We start from the raw sequence: 19,779 nt of genomic DNA on the forward strand, positions 1-19,779 counted from the left end.
CAACGTATAACCCACCCCCCAGGGAAACGAACAAGAGAAACATGGGCGAAGGGAGACAGCGGATGGTGTAAGATATGAAAATAATAACATAATTTATCAGGGGTCCAAGGGGCGGGGGGGCAGAAAGGGGAGCTAATACTAAGGGCTCAAGCAGAAAGAAAATGTTTTGAAAATGATGGCAACATATGTACAAATGAGTTTGATGCAATTGATGCATGGATTGTTGTAAGAGCTGTAAGAGCCCCCAATAAAATGATTTATTTTTTTTTAAAAAGGGGGTCATGCTAGCCACTTTATCGTTCGTCTCCTGTCCTCAGAGTGAATAGCAGGATGAATCCCAAAATGTTTAAGGCACATTTTCTACTTCCTCAAATTTAATAACTCCTCACTTTTATCCCGTTTTTCCTCTTAATAAATTGCAGAGCACTTCTGTCACGTGAGGAACAACTGGAGTCAATAAGAGAAACATTTTGCAATTGCAATAACCGGTACACTACCATCCTTCCTTTTCCCTTTAGTTTTCTGAGGATGTAACAAGAGCCACGCACGCCCATTTCTAGCTTTGTGAACCTCTCTCATGACAAGCTTATGATTCCCTAGCCAGAAAATGGTGAAGCCTGCAAAGCAAATTTAAAAGTCCCTGGCCAGGAAGACTCTGCAAAACCTGCAGTCACATCCTACTACACTGGTAAACACAGGGACAGAGAGTTTCCTGAAAACTAAGATGACAAGACTGTAGCTAATGCGAAGTGGTCCTCTTAAATGTCAGGTTTGAGGATATGACAAGACTTCCAGTAAAACCGAGGTAGCCCTCCCCACCACCCAGCAGGGAGTCTGCAGTGCTGCCCACAGGGTTTTAGCAGGACAGCGTGGGAGAGGTCTGACTTGCTTTGAGGATTTTTCAGGCCAGTCAGCATTGGGAGCACCTGGCATTGGTAATTGCTTAAGGAAATCTGGGCTTTACATACTCAAATCCTTATGGTCACCTCTCCCTGGTGACAAGGATTTTCCTGCTAAAAAGGATGATTATGGAGACGTCAAAATACAGATTTAACGGTCAGTTGAAGTAACATTATCAGTCTAGCGGCTGGCATAAGTCCTTCCTTTCCATCATGGTGATTTTTCTGATTCGAGCCCGATTCTGCATGTTAAAATTATAAGTCATTGTAAATACATCCTGGAAATTAGTTTCTATATGCTAACAAAGTATAAAGACTCTTTTTGGACCAATGTCTGTGAAGCAAAACAGTGCTACCATTCAACATGTTCCCAAGTGGCGTGCAAGAAAACTCTATACAATTTGCTTCCTTACCTCTAGTTCGTAGCCAGCTTCACACTGATAGGTGACTACGCTTGTGACCTCGTATTCACTGCCAACTATCCATCCATGGTCAGGACTTTCTGGTTTCCCACAGGAAACTGGACTGCAGGAATCATCAGAAAATGGTGGCTGCCAAGTGCCGTCCATCTGCACAATCAATAAATGACAAGTTATGTTTAGGAGTTAATTTGGATTAAGATGGAAATTTGAAAATAATGCTTGTCTAGTAGAATAACTCTGAAAAGTCAATGGCGCCTAGAATTTGGCTCTTTAGGTGGTTGGAAATGGTCACTGAATAATTTTAGACATTTCTCGAACCCACAGAGCAAGTATTTTTATTTTTTTCCTTATGAGTCTAGGTAGCAAAGAACACCAAGGAGTATACTTTCCTTATAATGCATGTTATACTGCCGACTGGATCGGGGAAGGAATACAACATTCCATGACATCGTATCCTTCCATTTCACATATTCTCACATTTTAACTGGAGGGGTGTGAGAAGCAGTAGCTCTGAGCCACACAGTGGTGTGCAAAAACAGGCCGTCTTGAGACGGGGGTGGGGTGGGGTGGGGGGGTGGGGGTGGAGCAGGCCTTCTGCAGGTGGTAGCTCCAGGTGGAATCGACTTGAGGCAACAACAGTAATGAATGCGGGGTCCCGGGAAGAAGCCCACAGTGAATATGCTCAGCTGTGAACTGAAAGGTTGGAGGTTCAAGTCTCATGGGAAACACCCAGAGAAAAGCCCTGGAGATCTACTGAGAACCCCGAGGTGTACACTTTGACCCGACACAATTTCGGGATAGGTTGCTGTAAGTTAGAAACAACATGAGTGCAATTTTTCTTTTTCTTTTAGTGAACCAAGGACTGAGTGATGCAGCTGGGTCAGCGATGAACTGCTAACCTAAAAGTTTGGCAGTTCAAACCCACGAGGCATTCCTCCGGAGGCAGCTGAGGTTAGCTGTTCCAGTAAAGTTTGATGGCTTCAGAAACCCTATGTCGGGTCACTATGAGTCCGAACTGACTTTACGGCAGTGGATTTGACTTGATGAAGAAGTATATATAAGTAACGAAACATTAGGAGGAGAATGAAATCGTTTCTGAGTCCTTACTCCATGGCAAGCACATACTTAGGACACTTTTTGAACCTTAAAGAAGTTAGTCATTTCAATTGCTGCCGATTTACAAATGAGGCCAAAAGTTGAAGGGCTATAAGGTGAAAGGGTGTGTAAGTATTTACACTGAGGTGTAAACAAAAGGCTATTTAAGGGAAAAGACATTCCTATACGATGCATCATTTCTCCTTCCTACTCTGAAGAGAGGAGTGCATCCATGACTCAGTTTCTTTTTCTTTCTCTGGCACCTCTTAGGGCACCTGGAGAGAGAAGTGCTAAGAAGCACTATCTACATGCCTTCCCTCATTTGACAAGTTTCTCTCATTCATCCTACAAGGAATGCATTACTATGTGCATTTTTTTTTCAAATAAGGACTCTGAAGCTCAAAGTACTTAAATAACTTTTTAAAAGTCACATAACTAAAACCCAGACGTCACTGCCATCTATTTGACCCTGACTCATATCAGTCCTCTACGACAGGGCAGAACTGGCCCGTAGGCTTCTGAGACTGTAGCTTTTTACGGGAATAGAAAGCCTCACCTTTCTCCCAGAAGTCACACACTCGTTCCAATTCAAGGTGAGTGGCGATTGGCTCAGAGCTACCCTGAGGGAAGAATGTAACTGCCCAAATGGTTTCTAAGGCAGTAAATCTTTAGGAAGCAGAGGACCATAATTTTCTTTTGTGGAGCACCTAGGAAGTTTGAACCTCTGACCTTTCAGTTATCAGTTAAGCACTTAATGACAGAACTAGCTGTGCCTCTTTAAAAGTTGCATAAACTCACTGCCAGGTGGTAAGTAATCATGGCAGAATTTGATGCCAATTACTCATATTTAAAAAAAACAATCAGCCATTGAACATTCTCTATGAAGTATAGTTCTAGTCTGACAAACATGGAGTTGTCAGGAATCAGTCAACTTGAAGGTAATTTTATTTTTTTCCTTTTTTTTGGTGGGGGTTGTGTTTTGGAGCCTTTAAACCAAAGGCATTAAACGAAAACTGGAAACATTTAACTTTGGCAACTTCAACACCCATTTTTGCTAATTTGTCCTGAGTATTTTGCTCTAGATACTTTAACATTTCATCTACAAAACCTCTTGACACTTTCCTGCTTTAAGGTGGGTCTAGTTAGAAGAAAGACACACATAGGAGGGGGTACCCCCCCAAAGGGGGGGGGGGAAACTGCTGGGTGGAGCTTTCTTGGTACACATTTTCCCTATTACTAGCATCAAGCAACTTGTTGAGTTAGTGCACTCAGTGGCATCACCTGGGAAGCTTCTCTCTGGTCACAGTGAATTTTTTTGTAAAAGCAGTTTCACCCGATCCTTGTTTTTTGTGATGGCTGATTTAAGAGAACAGTGTGTGGCTGTGAAATTTTGTTTCCTGATTGGAAAAAATGCAGCAGGAACTGTTGTGATGCTGCATAGCTTACGAGGGAAAAACTCAAGTGTACGAGTGGTTTTCTTGTTTCAAAAAAGGTGAAATATCGATTGATGATAAGCCTCATTCTGGACGTCTGTCAACTTCCTGAATGGACAAAAAATGTCAACTCATAGTGCATTTGGAGTTAATTCCACCAAGTTGGCCTGTTAATCAAGCTTTCTGTTTAGAGGTTCTTAAAATATTGCATAACAGTTTGTACCAAAAAGTCCTGATTTGTGGCAGATGGGGGACTGGTTTTGCCATCATAACAATGCACTTGCTCACACAGCCATCTCAGTGCGCCAGTGTTTGGCAAAAAACAGAATGCCTCTCTTGCCCCATGCACCTTACTCATCTGACCTCGCTCTGTGTGACTTCCATGAATGGAGAGGGACATGAAAGGACAGTGATTTGATGATGTAGAAGAGGTGAAGAAAAAAATTAGGGAAGTGCTGTCAGCCACCCAAACAGATGAGTTTGAAAACTGTTTCTAAGAATGGAATGGCAGATTTGACCAATGTATTAAGTGAAATGGAGAGTACTTTGAAGGTGAGAATGTTGTTTTGTAAAACAAATTTAAATGCATAGCTTTGAAAAAAAGTCTGTTTCTTTTTTTTAGGTGGGGGGTACCCTCTTGTATTTCTCTACTGAGAAACGTCAAATAATTTGACATGATTAAGACCTTGAGCCATTGCTTCAAAAAAAAATTTCTCCAACTGTTGGAAATGGCAAGATTCTAGTTATGTGGTGTTAAGGACATGCACTCAAGCTCTCTCTCTCTCTCACACACACACACACACACACACACACACACACACACACACACACACACACGAGTACACACACAATTTTTACGTACATGCTTTAATGTAAACAGACTCTCACCTGGCATGTTGATATGTTCACGCCTTTATAAGTATAGCCTTCTGCACATGACACAGAGACTTGCTTGTTCACACTGAAATCGTCCCCCTGAATGAGTAAATGTGTCCTTTTGTCTGGCAGAGGGCATTTTTGGGGAATGCAGGTGATTCTCTCAGGGAACCAATGGCCGTCTTTCTGGCAAGTGAAGGTGTCGATATTTGTCTCCATCATATACCCTTCTAGACATCTGCAACAGAAATGCACAAATGGATGGGGCTACGACAGTGCTGCGATACCCAGGGCCTGCACACAATCTGTTCCTGGATGCCAGACGCTCGTTTAAGGCTAACAAGAGACTCTGTGCAATATATCAAATCCGACTCCCATGTCAGGTGACCAACATTGCTGTCTGAAACACCAATAGAACGAGGAGAACCAGATCAACCCTTATCATTCGCAACAAAGTTTATCCAAGACTAAAATTGTATTAAATGTCCCCGGCCTTATTATTTTTACCGTATATTTGATTATTGAAATTCTAGACTGTTTGAAATAGACCCAAACATGTGTGGGAATATGACATTCTTCATATTTATTACCTACTTTGGCCAGAAATTGCTCTAGATATCTAACATCTACTACTTCTTTTAATCCTGAAAATCTGCCATAGTACTGTTGCTGTTCAAACTCAGGTCCTCTTGAGTCTTAGACCCTTTGTAATAGGAATGTATTTATTTAACACATGTTTAAATAGAACTTACTAAATTGTAATCACAGTTCTAAGTACTTTGCAAGCACCAATCACATTTAATAACCTTAACCTGCTCCATGAATCTCTACAGAATATGACCGTTATGACAATTGCATTAGGAACTAAATCTTAAAAATGTGTACCCTCAGTTTTCAGTTGATGGGTTTCTACATAATCCTGGATAGACTAAAGCCAGGTGTTTAAGGGTGTAGTTTCCAGAGAACCATCTAGAGCTGTTTCCTTTCCAATTAAGTACATGTTTTAACCTGTCACTTCTCAGTTAATAACCCTGTTACTTGAACTTTTGGGAAATTCTAAAGTCATGGCCTCACCTGAGTTTCACTTTACTTTCAAAGGTGTATGTTTCTCCAGTTGCCACTGCATTGTCAGTGACTGGCGGGGCACCACACGACAGGGGCTCACAGATTGGATAAGGCTGCCTCCATACCCCTTGCTCTGTACAGATCAGGTCAGCACTGCCCTGCATGACATAACCAGATCTGCAGCTGTAAGTGATCACGTTTTCTTCCAAAGGCCCACTGTCACTGAGAAATGCATTTGATATCGTTGGGGGGGAACCACAGAACATGTGCTCACAACGTGGCAAGTCAGTGCTCCATTGGTCATTGGCTACACAGCTGATTTCAGAAAGTCCCAAGAGCTTGAAGCCTTTGAAGCAATGAACACGCGCTGCCTTCCCACAACCAAACTCTGTCCCATTAACAGCTCCATTTTGAATCAGTGGGGCCGAACAACTGCAAGGCAGGCAGGAAGGTATGCTGCCACTCCAGGAGCCATTGGCGAGACACCTTCTTGAAGGATTTCCATGGAGCTTATAACCAGGAAAGCACTGATACTGTATCTGCCCTCCGTGAGAAAAGGCAAAGCCACTGGGGAAGTCATGGGTAAGGTCTTCAGGAGGCCCGCAGTTAATGGGTATACAGCGAGGAACCTCTGCATCCCAGTCACCATTGGCTTGACAGGTGATTTTGGAAGCACCATGCAACATGTAGCCCTCCTGACAGTGGAACACAACCTCCTTCCCAAAGCCATAGTCCAGGCCCTCCGTCACCCCGTTGACCACCTGTGCAGGGCTGGCACATCTGATAGGCACACACACCGGAGTAGCTTTACTCCAACGCCCGTCAGCAAGACAAACACGGCTCTTGGCACCCTCAAGCAAGAATCCTTCATTGCAAGTGTACTCCACCTCTTTCTGGAATGTGTACACATCTCCCGTCACTTGACCATGGGCTAAGACTGGTGGTGAACCGCAGTCTACAGGAAGGCACATTGGTTCTCTCCCATCCCAGTTTTTATTTTCTTGGCACGTTCTCCTCTCCGTGCCGTTGAGGATATACCCAGGGTTGCATTCATAATACACCACGCTTAAGTAGCCATAGCTGCTTCCTCTGATGGAGCCATTCAAGAGTGGGTTTGGCTTTTTGCACAAAATGGCTTCACAGTGCGGTGAGGCACCACTCCACTCTTTGTTCTGCAGACAGAGCCTTGTGCTGGCACCCACGAGGACGTACCCAGCTTTGCAGCTGTACTGCACTGCACTGTCCATGGTCATCTCTGTAAAACGCAGAAAGCCATTTTCGGGCACAGCAGGCAAGTTACACTCAATGGAAAGGCAGGAGGGTGCACTACCATTCCAGGTTCCATCTTCTTGGCAGAACAGCAGAGAGTTCCCCAAAAGTTCATAGCCTGGATGACAGGTATACGAGACCACAGTGCCATACAGGTAGCTCGAGCCATGAGTAGCAGCCGGAGACGCCTTCAACATGTCCAAAGTTGTAACCGTTGTTCCCAAATGATGAGGAGGGGGAGGGGTCAGATATGGAACTTCCATCATTTCCTCCTCCTCCTGGTCGAAATATGCGTGGCCATCTTTGACCTTAATACAGTCTCCAAAGTCCACGTGCGGAGGGAGGCCACAGTCTATGTGAACACATGTTGGGATAGAGCTCGACCATCCTGACTCTTCACAGGTCTGCATGGCATGACCCACCATCTGGAACCCTGGGAAACAGCTGTAGATGACCATGGCACCGAAGCTGTGATCTGCACCTTCCACAAAGCCATTTTCAATGGGCTGTGGGGGGTGACAGTGTATGGCATTGCAAGACGGGACATCCATATCCCAATCACCTGTTTCTAAACAAGTCAAGGCTTTGGGCCCCTTGAGCCTGAAGCCTTGGTCACAGGAGTAAGTAACAGTCTGCCCATAGTGGAGATTGGTGTAAAAGAATTTGCCATTCGAAATCTCCTTGGGCTTCGGACACTCAATGGGCACACACGCTGGTTTTCCACCCAGCCAGTGACCTTTTTCACCACAAAGGATGGTAGTGTTTCCCACCAATTCAAAGCCTGGCTTACAGGTGTAGAGAGCCGTGCTGAGATAGGCAAGACCTTGCACGTCAATGATGCCGTGGGGGACCTCCTCAGGCTGGGGGCATTCTACCGGAACACATTCTGGCAGCGGGGAGCTCCAGGTGCCATCCGCCTGACAGAAAGTGGTGGTGTTTCCTCTTAAGAAAAACCCATCGACACAAGAATACTCAACGGTGCTTCCAAAATGAAGAGCCGAGGCAGGAGCCGGGCCACCAAAGGCGATCAGAGGAGGTGGGAGGCAAAGGACCAGCTTACACACAGGAAAGGAGCCATTCCACCGGTGGGACGGCAAGCACTTCAGGGTGGAGGGTCCTTGGAGGGCATGGCCTTCTCTACAGGAAAATGTCACCACACCTACTTCTGTCGTCAACTCCTTCAGTACCAGCTGATTCTCCAAGAGGGGTGGCTCTGGGCATTTGGCAGGCACACACTTTTGATTGGGTTTCTTATTCCATTTGCCAGACTTCTGGCATGTCCATGAACTATCTCCAAGAAGCTCATAACCCTCATGACAGAAAAACTGAACCTTCGAGCCTACTTCAAAGTTGTCTCCTTTCACGTAGCCATTCTGAATCGGGGGAGGTTTTCCGCAGCTCAGAGGGATGCACGACAGAGGGGACTCGCTGTGCCAATGGCGGTTGGCTTGGCAGACAAACACAGGATTGCCGACGGCGGTGTATCCTGGGTTGCACCCGTATCGCACTTCACTCTTGAAGATCCTGCCAGCTGCATGCTGCAAAAATGGGCGACAACAATGGAGTGACATTTTATACCAGATCATAGCATTACTGAAATCGGTCGGTTAGTTAAAAAGAACTGAACTGAACTGTTCACATGAAAAGGAATCCATCAGGACCGAAGCAAATCTGAATTCATCCTCTGTCTAACACAGGGGTTCTCAACCTTCCTCATGCTGTGCCCCTTTCATACAGTTCCTCACGTGGTGGTCACCCTCCGACCATCAACTTATTTTCATTGCTACTTGATAACTGTCATTTTGCTACTGTGATGAATCAGGTGGCCCCTGTTTAAAGGTTGTTCCACCTCCAAAGGGGTCGCGACCCATAGGTTGAGAACCACTGGTCTAACCCGTCTGTCTGAGTTCTCTCTGTTTACAAAGGAAAAGGACAGTAAGATCAGAATTACGTAAGAGTTGCCAGACCTGTTCATTACAGTGCCAAGCTCATTAAGTAGAAGAACAACAGTCTTGAGACTGATTGAAAATGGATGGAGCGCTATTGAAAACTAAGTTATTTGGTAAATAAAAATAAAAATCATGCTGGCCAAAACAATGCGAGAGCTTGTTGAAATCACAAAAAGGGAAGCACACATACATTTATTCTTTAATATTTCACATAACAAGTAAAGCAAAAATATGGTATTTTCCCTAGAGATGACCCTACGAGCCCTGTCCGAGTGTCATCCTTCACACACAGGCAAATCTGTAGTGTTAAATTGCCACTAGCCCACGAGGATGGGACGTTCACAGCAATATGTTTGTTTTTCAAAAGCAAACCTTTAATGCTCATTACTCTAGCATTCAAATAAATAAATGCGAAATAGAATGAGGTCACTTTCAGAGAGTGCAACTGATGAATTATTTATGAAAACTGGAGAAAAAAGCTGATCGGGTTTCACTGCTAGTGGCTACGGTAAGTCTAGCCCCATGCTGTAGTGAACTAACCCCCCTCTGGCAGGAGCTAGTTGCTTTGCTGACTTACTGCTGTTTGAGCACAAGCCTGTGTGCTAGTGCCGTCCCGTCACCGGCCTGAGACATACTGTCAATGGCTACGTTCCCAAGCATGCCCCCTATCCTGGGCACCTAGCAGTAGCTCCCCCACATATGTGTTGGATGAATTAAGTGTCGAATGAAGAAATATGTGTGGAGTGAAGAAAATCTTGTTGTAAATGAGCATAACACCACCCTAATTTACCAATGGAGAACAGACACCTTTTCTTTAAGGTATTTGCTATGGTTTGCTGTTGTTGATTAAGATAAAGGAGGAAAACATCTAGGTTTCTTAGAAAATGTTTAATGAGAAGGCTACTGATTTAGATCTCCTTGATTTTAGGGACTAGATTCCTAACCCTTTTATCTTGATGGGCTGCAGGAGAAGGCGTGCCAGAGTGAAGGCAGTCTGCCGAGTCTGTTTTGATCAGGATGAGGACACTTTCAGGATGACTCGGGACGGTAAGAACTGCCTCATGTGTCACCTGTCTCCTCTCTACTAGGAAGATATGATCAGAGTCCTCTGCTATACCTGTTTGTGGTGGTCTGGTAGACCTCGATTTCTATAAAATAAAGTATACACTCATCTTGCAAAGGTTTCTTCTATAAAACATAATATTTTATTGGAATTGATTGATTCTAACTGTACATGTAGGCTAAGAGATCACCACAAAGGGTTTAGAATGCCTATATGCTGGTAGAATATTAAAAGCTACTCATTAAAAGGATTCATAACTATGATGATAATGAAGATTTCCTTCATTATCCACGACCTCAGGAGCCCTGGTGGTGCAGTGGTTAACTGGCTGGCTACTAAGTGAAAGGTCAGCAGTTTGAATCCCCAGCTACTCTGAGGGAGAAAGCGGTGGCAGTCTGTTTCCATAAAGATTAATAGCCTTGGGGACCTAATAGGGATTGTCACCGAGGGTCACTGTTAGTTAGAACTGACTTCAGGGCAAAGGGTTTGCGTCTTCATAGGGGTTATCTGCTATCTATAGATCTTATTTCTTCTCTTTCCCAACCCTTATTCTGCTCCCTGCTCTTGCCCCCGAACTCTGGGTCAGCCACAACCGTTCGGTTCTCAGAGGGATGGAAGGCAGGGTTGACTTGCTTGCTAGTCATTCTCTTACCTCCAGAAAGCCATTGTCCACCTTAGGTGGCTCATTGCAAGAGACAGGGTGGCATGTGGGTACAGGGCCACTCCACTGTCCCGTGGCTTCACAGGTGCTCTTCTTCTCCCCTTTGATGTAGAATCCCTTGTTGCAGCTGTAGGCCACCATGGCCCCAAAACCGTAGCTTGACCCACTTGCATAGCCATTCTGGATGCTGGGCGGCTCTCCACACCGTACAGGAATGCACTGGATGGATGTGGGGGAGGGGTTCCACTGCCCGCCTCTCATGCACTCAATCTTTGCTGAGGTGTTCAGCACAAAGCCTTCCATGCATTTGAAGCTCACGACGGAGCCGGCTGCAAATTTTTCTTTACTCACAGAGTCCAGGATGCCATAGGCAACAGATGGGGGTTTTTCACAGAAATGAGCAACACAGCGGGGTATGGCCTGACCCTCAGGGGGAACCCACTTGCCCTGGGCATTGCAGAGGAGCTGGGAGTTGTCTGCCAGGCCGTAGCCATCAGAACAGTAGTAGAAGGCGATGTCTCCAAACAACCGATGGCCAGTCTCGGGAGAGGCGTGCTCCACGTCGGGGGGCTCATCACAGGAGACAGCCAGGCACTGCTGGTTACTGCCACTCCACTCACCATTGGCCAGGCATTCAATGCTGTCTGGACCAGCAAGGATATAGCTGTAAGATTGGGAGAAAGAAATCATAACTAAATGCATATTGGGAAAACCATCTTACTGTTGTTATTTTAACTCTCTCTAACAACGACTTTCCTTTTATCCTTAAAAACATTTTTGGTAAACACATATGTAAATATTGTAACTTCAACATTCTTCAAATGCACAGTTCAGTGGCATTATGCTAATCATGCTGTTCAATCATTATCCTTGCAAACTTATTTAAAACAATATTCATTCTTCGACTATTGGCCTTCTTGATCAAATGGCTTTCCTCTGAACATGTAAATCTACCATGCTTTTAATATGAATGCTTGCTCAGAAAGGGAAATGGATTTGTTTAGGTATTTGCTAGAAAAAAATCTCTAATATTCATTACACATATTTTTAAAAAAACATGAAGTATACGCTATGGTGGTGCCTGACTCTATTCCACACCGGAACTCTGTTTGTCTCGGGGTGGTTGTGGCCTATTGGAGTTAGTAACAGTCTCTGTAACCAGTGCAGATCAACCCAATTTTGCAACACACTGCTGACAGCTAACATTCACTTATTACTCAATGAACTGCGAAGCAGTGAGTACTGCGTGGGTCTCTAATGCCTTCTAACTGGTGGGTAGAGTTAAAAGTTGTGTTCTGCACATGGCTCTGCTCTTCATAACGTAATGGAAGATTACAAATACGTATTTGTTCACAAGTCCAAGGGATGCATTTTCAACACCACCCATAGTTTTAGAATTTACACTATCCCTTTGTCAGATGCAAAATCTACTTCTCTTTGTTTTTCTGTCAACAGTTATCTCTTCCGTAAACAATTTTAAGGGCCGGCTATCAGCCAGACATACTGCTAGGTGCCAAGCAAGACTCCCGTAGTGCCCAGAGGTGAAGCCAATAAATGCATTGTTTGCAAGTCTGTCTCTCATGATACTTCCAGGTGTCCAGTACCTGTTAGGACTCTTCACACCCAACAAAACCCCCAACCCAAACCCAAACCCTCAAAATCCACTGCTTTTGAGTCAATTCTGACTCAGAGTGACACCGCAGAGGATTTCTGAGGGTGTTCATCATTACTAGAGCTCATAGCCTCATCTTTCTCCTGCATAGTGGCTGGTGGGTTTGAACTGCCGACCAGGCAATTAGTAGTCCAACACCCAACCCACAGCATCATAACCGACAGTGCTTGCTTAAAGGAGGAGAGAAGGGAAACATTTTGCGTAATAACTCTCAGCCTTTCATTATGCACGAGGTATTTGCCTTATGATAGATTGATGACCTGTAGAAATCTTAAATGACACTCAATGTACTCTCAATGAAGTGGGCCAAAATATACTGATAGTTGGCATTCGAATAAGAACCATTGAGTCACTCTTATTTTCAGTCTCCATTTCTTGAAGAGGAGAAGGATGAGAAACATGTTTTGAAGGAGTTGTCCACGTCTGACCTGATGGACTAAAATTATTGGGCATCGAATTGAATTCTGTCTCAATAGACTGAGTTCTTCTGTTTCCCGAGTGAAAAGTGGCACAGGCAGGCTTGCCTAAAGTCTCTGCACGTGGCAAGATTTGGGGATCTCAATTTGGCTGATGTGGGGCATCCACCGGGGTATCCCGGGGTATCCTGTGGAAACTATTGCAGGGCCACGACTGTACGTTATTTGAGCGGCTCTTCTGCAAGGATTCTGAAATCGTTAGCTACCTTTTCTCCTGCAGTCACTTCACTTTACTTTTTACAAGGTGCCAGTTATTAGAAAGAGACTGGGATTCTTGCATCTCGTACGCCCCAATATATGGACTATGGAGGAGACACATAGTAGAGTTTCAAACATAGTAGAGCATCGAGAGGGAGGTGTGCCCCCCCCCCCCCCTACAGCCACAGATCATGCTCTGCACAGAGTGGTCTCAAAATCAATCTCTATGATCATCCCCCACAGCCGAGTAGTTTGCAGTGTGGACTAGCTACAACTCACTGCTTTGGATAAGCTCCGTGTTTTTCAGGAAGGTACAGCGGCACCACCCTCAAAGTACAATTGTATTATTGTTTTAAAGGTCCATTATTCGAGGTCTGAATCCCTAGCGTCTCCTGTTCCTGATAGGATGTACTTTGGGTGGAAGTTCCATTAGCTGAGACACCTCATGTCTTCTGGTACAATGACTTCATTTGCAAACTTGGAACCATGCACCATTATTTTCACAGGTCCCCTGATGCTGCTGGTACATTCACTGGTTGAACTTTTTAGGCACCGTCTTAGTCACACTGGACTTACTAGGATCCAGGTGCCACCTGTGAAAGGTTTCCTTTATTTCCTGGGACTCTGGCTCTCAGGCAGAAGCATCTATCTCCAGAACCATCCGTAGTCCTCACAGCCTCTTCAGGACACAGGATTTGTGGTTTGCAACTTGGAAAATCTCCACCCACTACTTTCCTCTATTGGAAAATCATAGCAAGGCTCTTCTGTAATGCGATGGAAGATTACCACCAGATGTACATTTGTTGAATCAGTGCATCTAAAGAATACACGTTTCTACACTACTCATAGCTTCTTAGGACCTGCAAGATCTTAAGAGCTTGATTCTATCCGCTGCGTGGGAGGGAAGGAAACATCTGACAAATGACGCAGCTGTTGATGGGAGTCATAGGAGAAGAGAGATAACGAGGAAGGGGAGTCTTTCAAGACAGAGAAATAGCATGAGCAAGAAAAGGGAATATGAAACGGGGGCACTCTGAACTCTTGCAAATAGTTAGGAATGGCGCATGAGCCCCCTGCAAAAGAAAAGATCACCGGGACATCGCAGAGGTTTTTTTGGGTGGCAGCAAGATGATGGTGATGATTGCTGTCAAACCCATTTTTGATGCACAGCGATTCCACATCAGTGTAGAACCGCTCTAACCTTTACAAGATCACCAAGTCTGTCTCCTGTGGAGCCCATTGGGCAGGCTTGACAGCCGTTTAGCGCCTTTGGGTGAACAACTATCGCGATGTAAAGTGAGTTACACAGCAGCAGGTGTGCATTAACTGGAAATGATTTTCAGTAGTCATTTGACAGGGTTTCTCATGAGATCTTAGAAGAACATGGTGTTGCTTGTTGCTAGAATACCAATACACTTAAATGGCTTACTAGCTGGCTAACCCAAAGATGATTGGTTATTAGAATTATGCTCGTTGGCTCTTTCATGTCCTGAACACCACAAACCTCCGTCTCAGCCCACATGCCCCTAAGCTTTTAAGCAGCACACAACTGCGTAGGGGAGGGAATAAGAACAGGCTCTCTCAAAGCTCCTGCTCTTACAAGAGATTACTCTTTAATACAGATAAAATGGAAAACCCTGCACTTGGACAATAAAGAAAAGCTGCCCCAACAGGAAAATCCGGCTTAGGAGTACCAAGTGTGAAGAATCTTGCAGTTCCATTTGACTGACGTTAATAAGTTGATAAGGACATGTTTAAAAGGGTTATTGCATTTCTAGAAATTCATTTATTCATGAAGAGAAAGAAAATAAATACTTATATTTAAAACACCATGCGCCAGTACCTGGATTTGGCATTAAAAAAAATCTCTGTTGGAGTAGTTATCACCTAATTTAGATGTGTCCTTGTGCGCTACGCTCTGGATCCAAGATTTCGAAGACGGGTTATTGCCCTGGGTCTGAAGGACAATGACCGTGGCACCGAGTGGACTTGTAACCATGTTCATTTGTGAGGAAGACACCCGACGTTGAGCAGTTCACACCTGTCTCCCTACCCTCTCACTTCCAAAGCTCCAAGCCCAACGCCGCTCAGACTATTGGTCACTGGAAGTTGGCTCACTGGCTGCAACAACGAGCGCCCACGTGAGAACAGCTCGGAGGATGGAGAGGACCATGTGGGGTTTCAGAGACTGGGCCTCCAGGAGTCCGAATCGACCCGATGACATCTAACAACGACGACGACAACAACAACAACAACCAAGGAAGAGGAGGATAAAGTGTGGATAACAGTAAATACCTTCTAAAATACACCAGCTGGTATCTCAAGATGCTAAAGAAGCACACAGCTTCCAAATGACAAACAAATGATCGTGTAACCAGTTGTTATCTATTGCCTAGTTAGAAACATAAGCCGTGTCTAATTAAATTGTTGCACCATTTCACTAGGTCAGAACTCGGATGTGTGTCAAATACCATGAAATAGGCCCTTACAATGGTGGCTACCACAGCAGGGTAGGTTTGGATCGGTGTATATTTGGTGTTGCAATGCTTAATTAACTTGTGTGTGACATTTTGTAATCCTGTTCAAGAGGCATGGTGGCTGCTCTTGTAGATTGTTATTAAAAAGCAGGCCTCATAAGTTATAAAACTAATTGGTTTATTCCATAATCCTATGGAAAAATGGCCCAGGAATATTAGAGTGATGCCAACAAAGAACACACGGTAGAATGTGCATTTACTTGTTTCTGGAATAATAACCAAGAATCAGTTGAATTTGGGCAGATTGATGTTCAGATCTAATTTTCTGTGATTTGACTGCACACTGAGTGGAAGTCGGCTCATGCACATGTACGTGGTGAGCGTTATGAGAGGGCTTCTGAGTCAGCTATTAGCCCTTCCCTTGGGGTACGCACCTTCATAGGGCAGCATATTATGTATTTAATCAGCTGCAATTTCACACGGACAATAAAAGCATCGTCTGCATGAGTCACTAATTCTGTTTTGCATTAACAACAAGGATCAAAGATTTTCTCGTAGCATATTCCACAACTGCATTTAGAAGCTTATATTTGAGAAGAATAAAAAGACAAAAAAAATGATGAGCATTTCAGGGTACTAAATCTATCCTTCTCCCAGGAAGACAAACATAAGGATGGAAAGAACGCTGAGAGACAGATGGCCACTGCACGGACTTGGTAAACGTCTGAAAATCCGCAGTGGGGATAAAAGATGAATTTAGCAGGTCTTTTTGGGGGGTGCAAGGTAACAATTAAATGAATCTTCATGTGTAATTAAGATTTTTTTTTTTAGCAAGAAAACATTGGCGCCACCTGCTGGCAGCCCCGCATTAGTGCGACGGGCGCGCCGACTTCCAGGACAGCACCATCATCATGACCGTCTGGCGTCTGGAGCTTGAGATACTCCCCCTGGCTAGGACAGGCCGCTATCATTTTACTCCTCACAATTGCCATGAGAAGTATGAATCTCTAATGAGCTAATTTTATACAGAATAAAATCGAGGCCCGGAGGGGTTCCAGCATCTTTGCATGCCCACAGTTCTTATACGGCAGAGATGAGAAACAAATCCAGAGACAAGCCCAGACGATGGTCATGAAAACATTATTATCCAGATGTGTGAAGGCAACTATCGTACATCTGGAGTGTGAGCATGTCGTTACTGCTGAGGATGTTTCTGGAGAGAGCATGGAAAAAGTCACGAGATGCAGCTCAGTTGACCAGGGATATAGACCTTCTCAGTCCCTTATGGGCCTTGAGACCCCAAGCCCACCCATCGCGGGCAGCTCCCTTCTCTTTTCGTGAGAATCACATGTGAAAACACTTGGTGTCTGTTTCCTGGTTAAAAAGAAACATGATCTCTGAATTCAATGGGATCACTGTCGCCCTAACCCACTGCTGTCTACGGTTTCTGAGGGTGCCCCTTTAAAAAAATTTTAAATACTTTTATTGGGGGCTCTTACATCTCTTATCCCAATCCATACATTCCTCCAGTGTGTCAAGCACATTTGCCGCTATCAACATTTTCAAACCATTCTCTTTCCACTTGAGCCCTTGATATCAGCTCCTCATTTCTTCCCTCTCCCTCCCCTGCCCGCCCTCCCTCACGAACCCTTGATAAGTTATAGATTATTATTTCCATATCTTACATCGTCCTTCCTCACCCCTCACCCACTTTTCTTTATTCGTCCCCCTGGGAGGGGGTTCTAGATTGATCCTTGCGATTGATTCCTTCTTTCTCTCCCCACCCTCCCCTAATACCCCTGGTATCTCTACTCTCCTTGTTGGCCCTGAGGGGTTTATCTGTCCTGGATTCCCTGTGTTGAGGCTCTTATCTGTACCAGTGGGCGTGCTCTGGTCTAATTTGATTTGTAAAGCAAAACTGAGATCATGATAGTGGGGGGAAGGAAGCACCAAAGAGCTAGAGGAAAGTTGTGTGTTTCATCAGTGATATACTGCACCATGACTGGCTCATCTCTTCCCTGTGACCCCTCTGTGAGGGGATGTCCAATTGTCTACAAATGGGCATTGGGTCTCCACTCCATGTCCCCCCACTCCTTCCCCTTTGATATGGTTTCATTCTGGGTCTTAGATGCCTGATGCCTGATACCTGATCCCATTGATACCTCATTATCACACAGACTGGTGTGCTTCTTCCATGTGGGCTTTGGTGCTTCTCAGCTAGATGGCCACTTGTTTATCTTCAAGCCTTTAAGACCCCAGATGCTGTATCTTTTGATAGCCAGGCACCATCAGCTTTCTTCACCACATTTGCTTATGCACCCATTTTGTCTTCAGCGACCGTTATCAGGAAGGTGAGCATCACAGAATGCTGGATTGTTAGAACAAAGTGTTCTTGTGTTAAGGAAGTACTTGAGTTGAGGCCCAATGTCCATCTACAACCTTAATTCTTTCCATATAGATATGAATACATAGTTCTATTCCTCTCTCATTATATATATGTACACATATATATGTACATGCCTGTGTTTAGGCCTCTATAAGTTTTGCCTCCTGGTTCTTTCTTGTATTTCCTTTTTACTTCCCTCTAGTCCCACCATCATGTTCAGCCCTCATTTGGGTTTAGTAATTCCTCGCTGTTACACTGCCCTTGATTGAGCCCCACTAGGCATCCTATGACCTTCCTTCCATTGATTTCAGTTCACTTGTTGTTCCCTTGCCCCTAGGTTGGTCCCACCACTTCCTTTCTCCCACTTGCCCTTCTCCCGTATCCCCCCAAGAACCATTGGTCCCGATCTTTTCATCTCCGAATTATTTATCCCGCCTATCTTATCTAGATAGACATGCAGATACATTAATAAGTGCAAAAAACGAGGCAAAGCCAAATAAAACAGCAAAGGAAGTCAAAACCAACAAAACAATAACAACCCAAACCAAAATAACAATAACGAAAAAAGAGCCACTGAAAAAAATGGAAAAGCCTACAAATAGTTCAAAGTCTGTTTGTTGGCCTTTACAAGTGTTTTCCAGTCGAGTCTGATGTCTCCCAAGTCAATTTTTGGTATTCTCCAGGGGGTTCATCATCTGCTCCCCCTACTGCTCTGCTGCATGCCCTCAGTGCCTCAGAGTGATGGGGCCAGACCGTGCACTATTCCACACTGTGTCTCCAGTGCTGTCCCACAGCGTCACGGTTCAGTGAGGGAAGGTGTAAATCTTTATGGGAGCAAAGACTTCATCTTTTTCCTGAGAAGCAGCTGGTAGGTTTGAACCACCAACCTTTTGGTTAGCAGTCCAATGCTCACCCTCTCCTTAGACATTTAAAAACTTGAATATTATTACCTCTTTCCCAGATGTGTCCTGTTTAACTGGTGCCTTTGCTTTTGCCAAAGAATACACAAATGCCCACTTGCATGAACTTTCGCCCGTTTCATTAAGTAGTGCAAAGGATCATCCGACTGCCCAACATCCAGTCCTTACGGCTTGATTTGACAGGGTACTCTAATTTCAAGAAAACCTTGTCTCCCGTAGAATGTGCTCCATTTCTGCTGTCAAGGACCAGAGCATAAAGCTCCCCCTGGCTCCTGCTGCCAGGGAACTTGATTTCATGCCCAGTGCATCCCCTCTCCCAAGTCCAGGACATCTACTTCCTTGTGTTGACTCATCTGCTCCCTGGGCTCTCTGCTGACTGCCTGGCCACAGGCTTTACTCACCCTTCCTTGCAAGTGTATGTGACAATGTTCCCCAAAGTGAAGTTTCTCCCGGTGATGACTGCATCTTTGATGGCAGGCGGCTCTCCACAGAAGACAAGGTGGCAGGTAGGTGGCAATGAGTCCCAGGTGCCCGACGCTGTGCATTCAATGACAGGAGGGCCCTGCAAGCTGCGGGAAGAATGACATCGCCCCTTGCATTAGATGACACAGCAGGACTTAGAAGAAAAATAGGGAACACAGGAGAAATTGAACAGAAAAGTTTCTTCATACTTTGTTTATATAAAAGCCAGGAGAATCTCAACAGGTTCTTAAACAACGAATGGACAACATCACCACCGCCGCCACCCCCTGCCGCCACCACTGCCTGCTGTGAACCTGAGGTCTGCACAGTGTGGCTCACTCTGGTCCGTCTCGGGCTTTACAAACATCCTCATGTCACGGTTTCCCTCACTGCCATCGAGTCCATGCCAACTCAGAGCAACCCTACGTCATGGTTTAGCCACCGGATTTTGACTGT

The 19,779-nt window shown here is 44.8% G+C and overlaps 1 protein-coding gene and 1 pseudogene across 1 annotated transcript in view; both read right to left on the reverse strand.

Annotated features, from left to right (window-relative positions):
• LOC105979372 overlaps window positions 1-1,265 on the reverse strand; it is a 22,178-nt pseudogene extending 20,913 nt beyond the window's left edge.
• Window positions 1-19,779, reverse strand: part of SVEP1 (sushi, von Willebrand factor type A, EGF and pentraxin domain containing 1) — a gene marked incomplete at its 3' end in the record, with an annotated part of 165,946 nt that overhangs the window by 34,310 nt on the left and 111,857 nt on the right. The window contains exons 34-38 of the mRNA XM_045296537.1: window positions 19,263-19,430; window positions 10,724-11,396; window positions 5,800-8,597; window positions 4,738-4,963; window positions 1,313-1,468 (exon numbers count right to left, since the gene is read on the reverse strand). Of these exons, the coding sequence (XP_045152472.1) occupies window positions 1,313-1,468; window positions 4,738-4,963; window positions 5,800-8,597; window positions 10,724-11,396; window positions 19,263-19,430 (4,021 nt within the window). The remainder of the gene's footprint in view (window positions 1-1,312; window positions 1,469-4,737; window positions 4,964-5,799; window positions 8,598-10,723; window positions 11,397-19,262; window positions 19,431-19,779) is intronic.

The sequence above is a fragment of the Echinops telfairi genome, unplaced genomic scaffold (genome assembly GCF_000313985.2).
Source record: "Echinops telfairi isolate 266 unplaced genomic scaffold, ASM31398v2 ScPeMD7_7410;HRSCAF=8448, whole genome shotgun sequence".
NCBI lineage: Eukaryota > Metazoa > Chordata > Mammalia > Afrosoricida > Tenrecidae > Echinops > Echinops telfairi.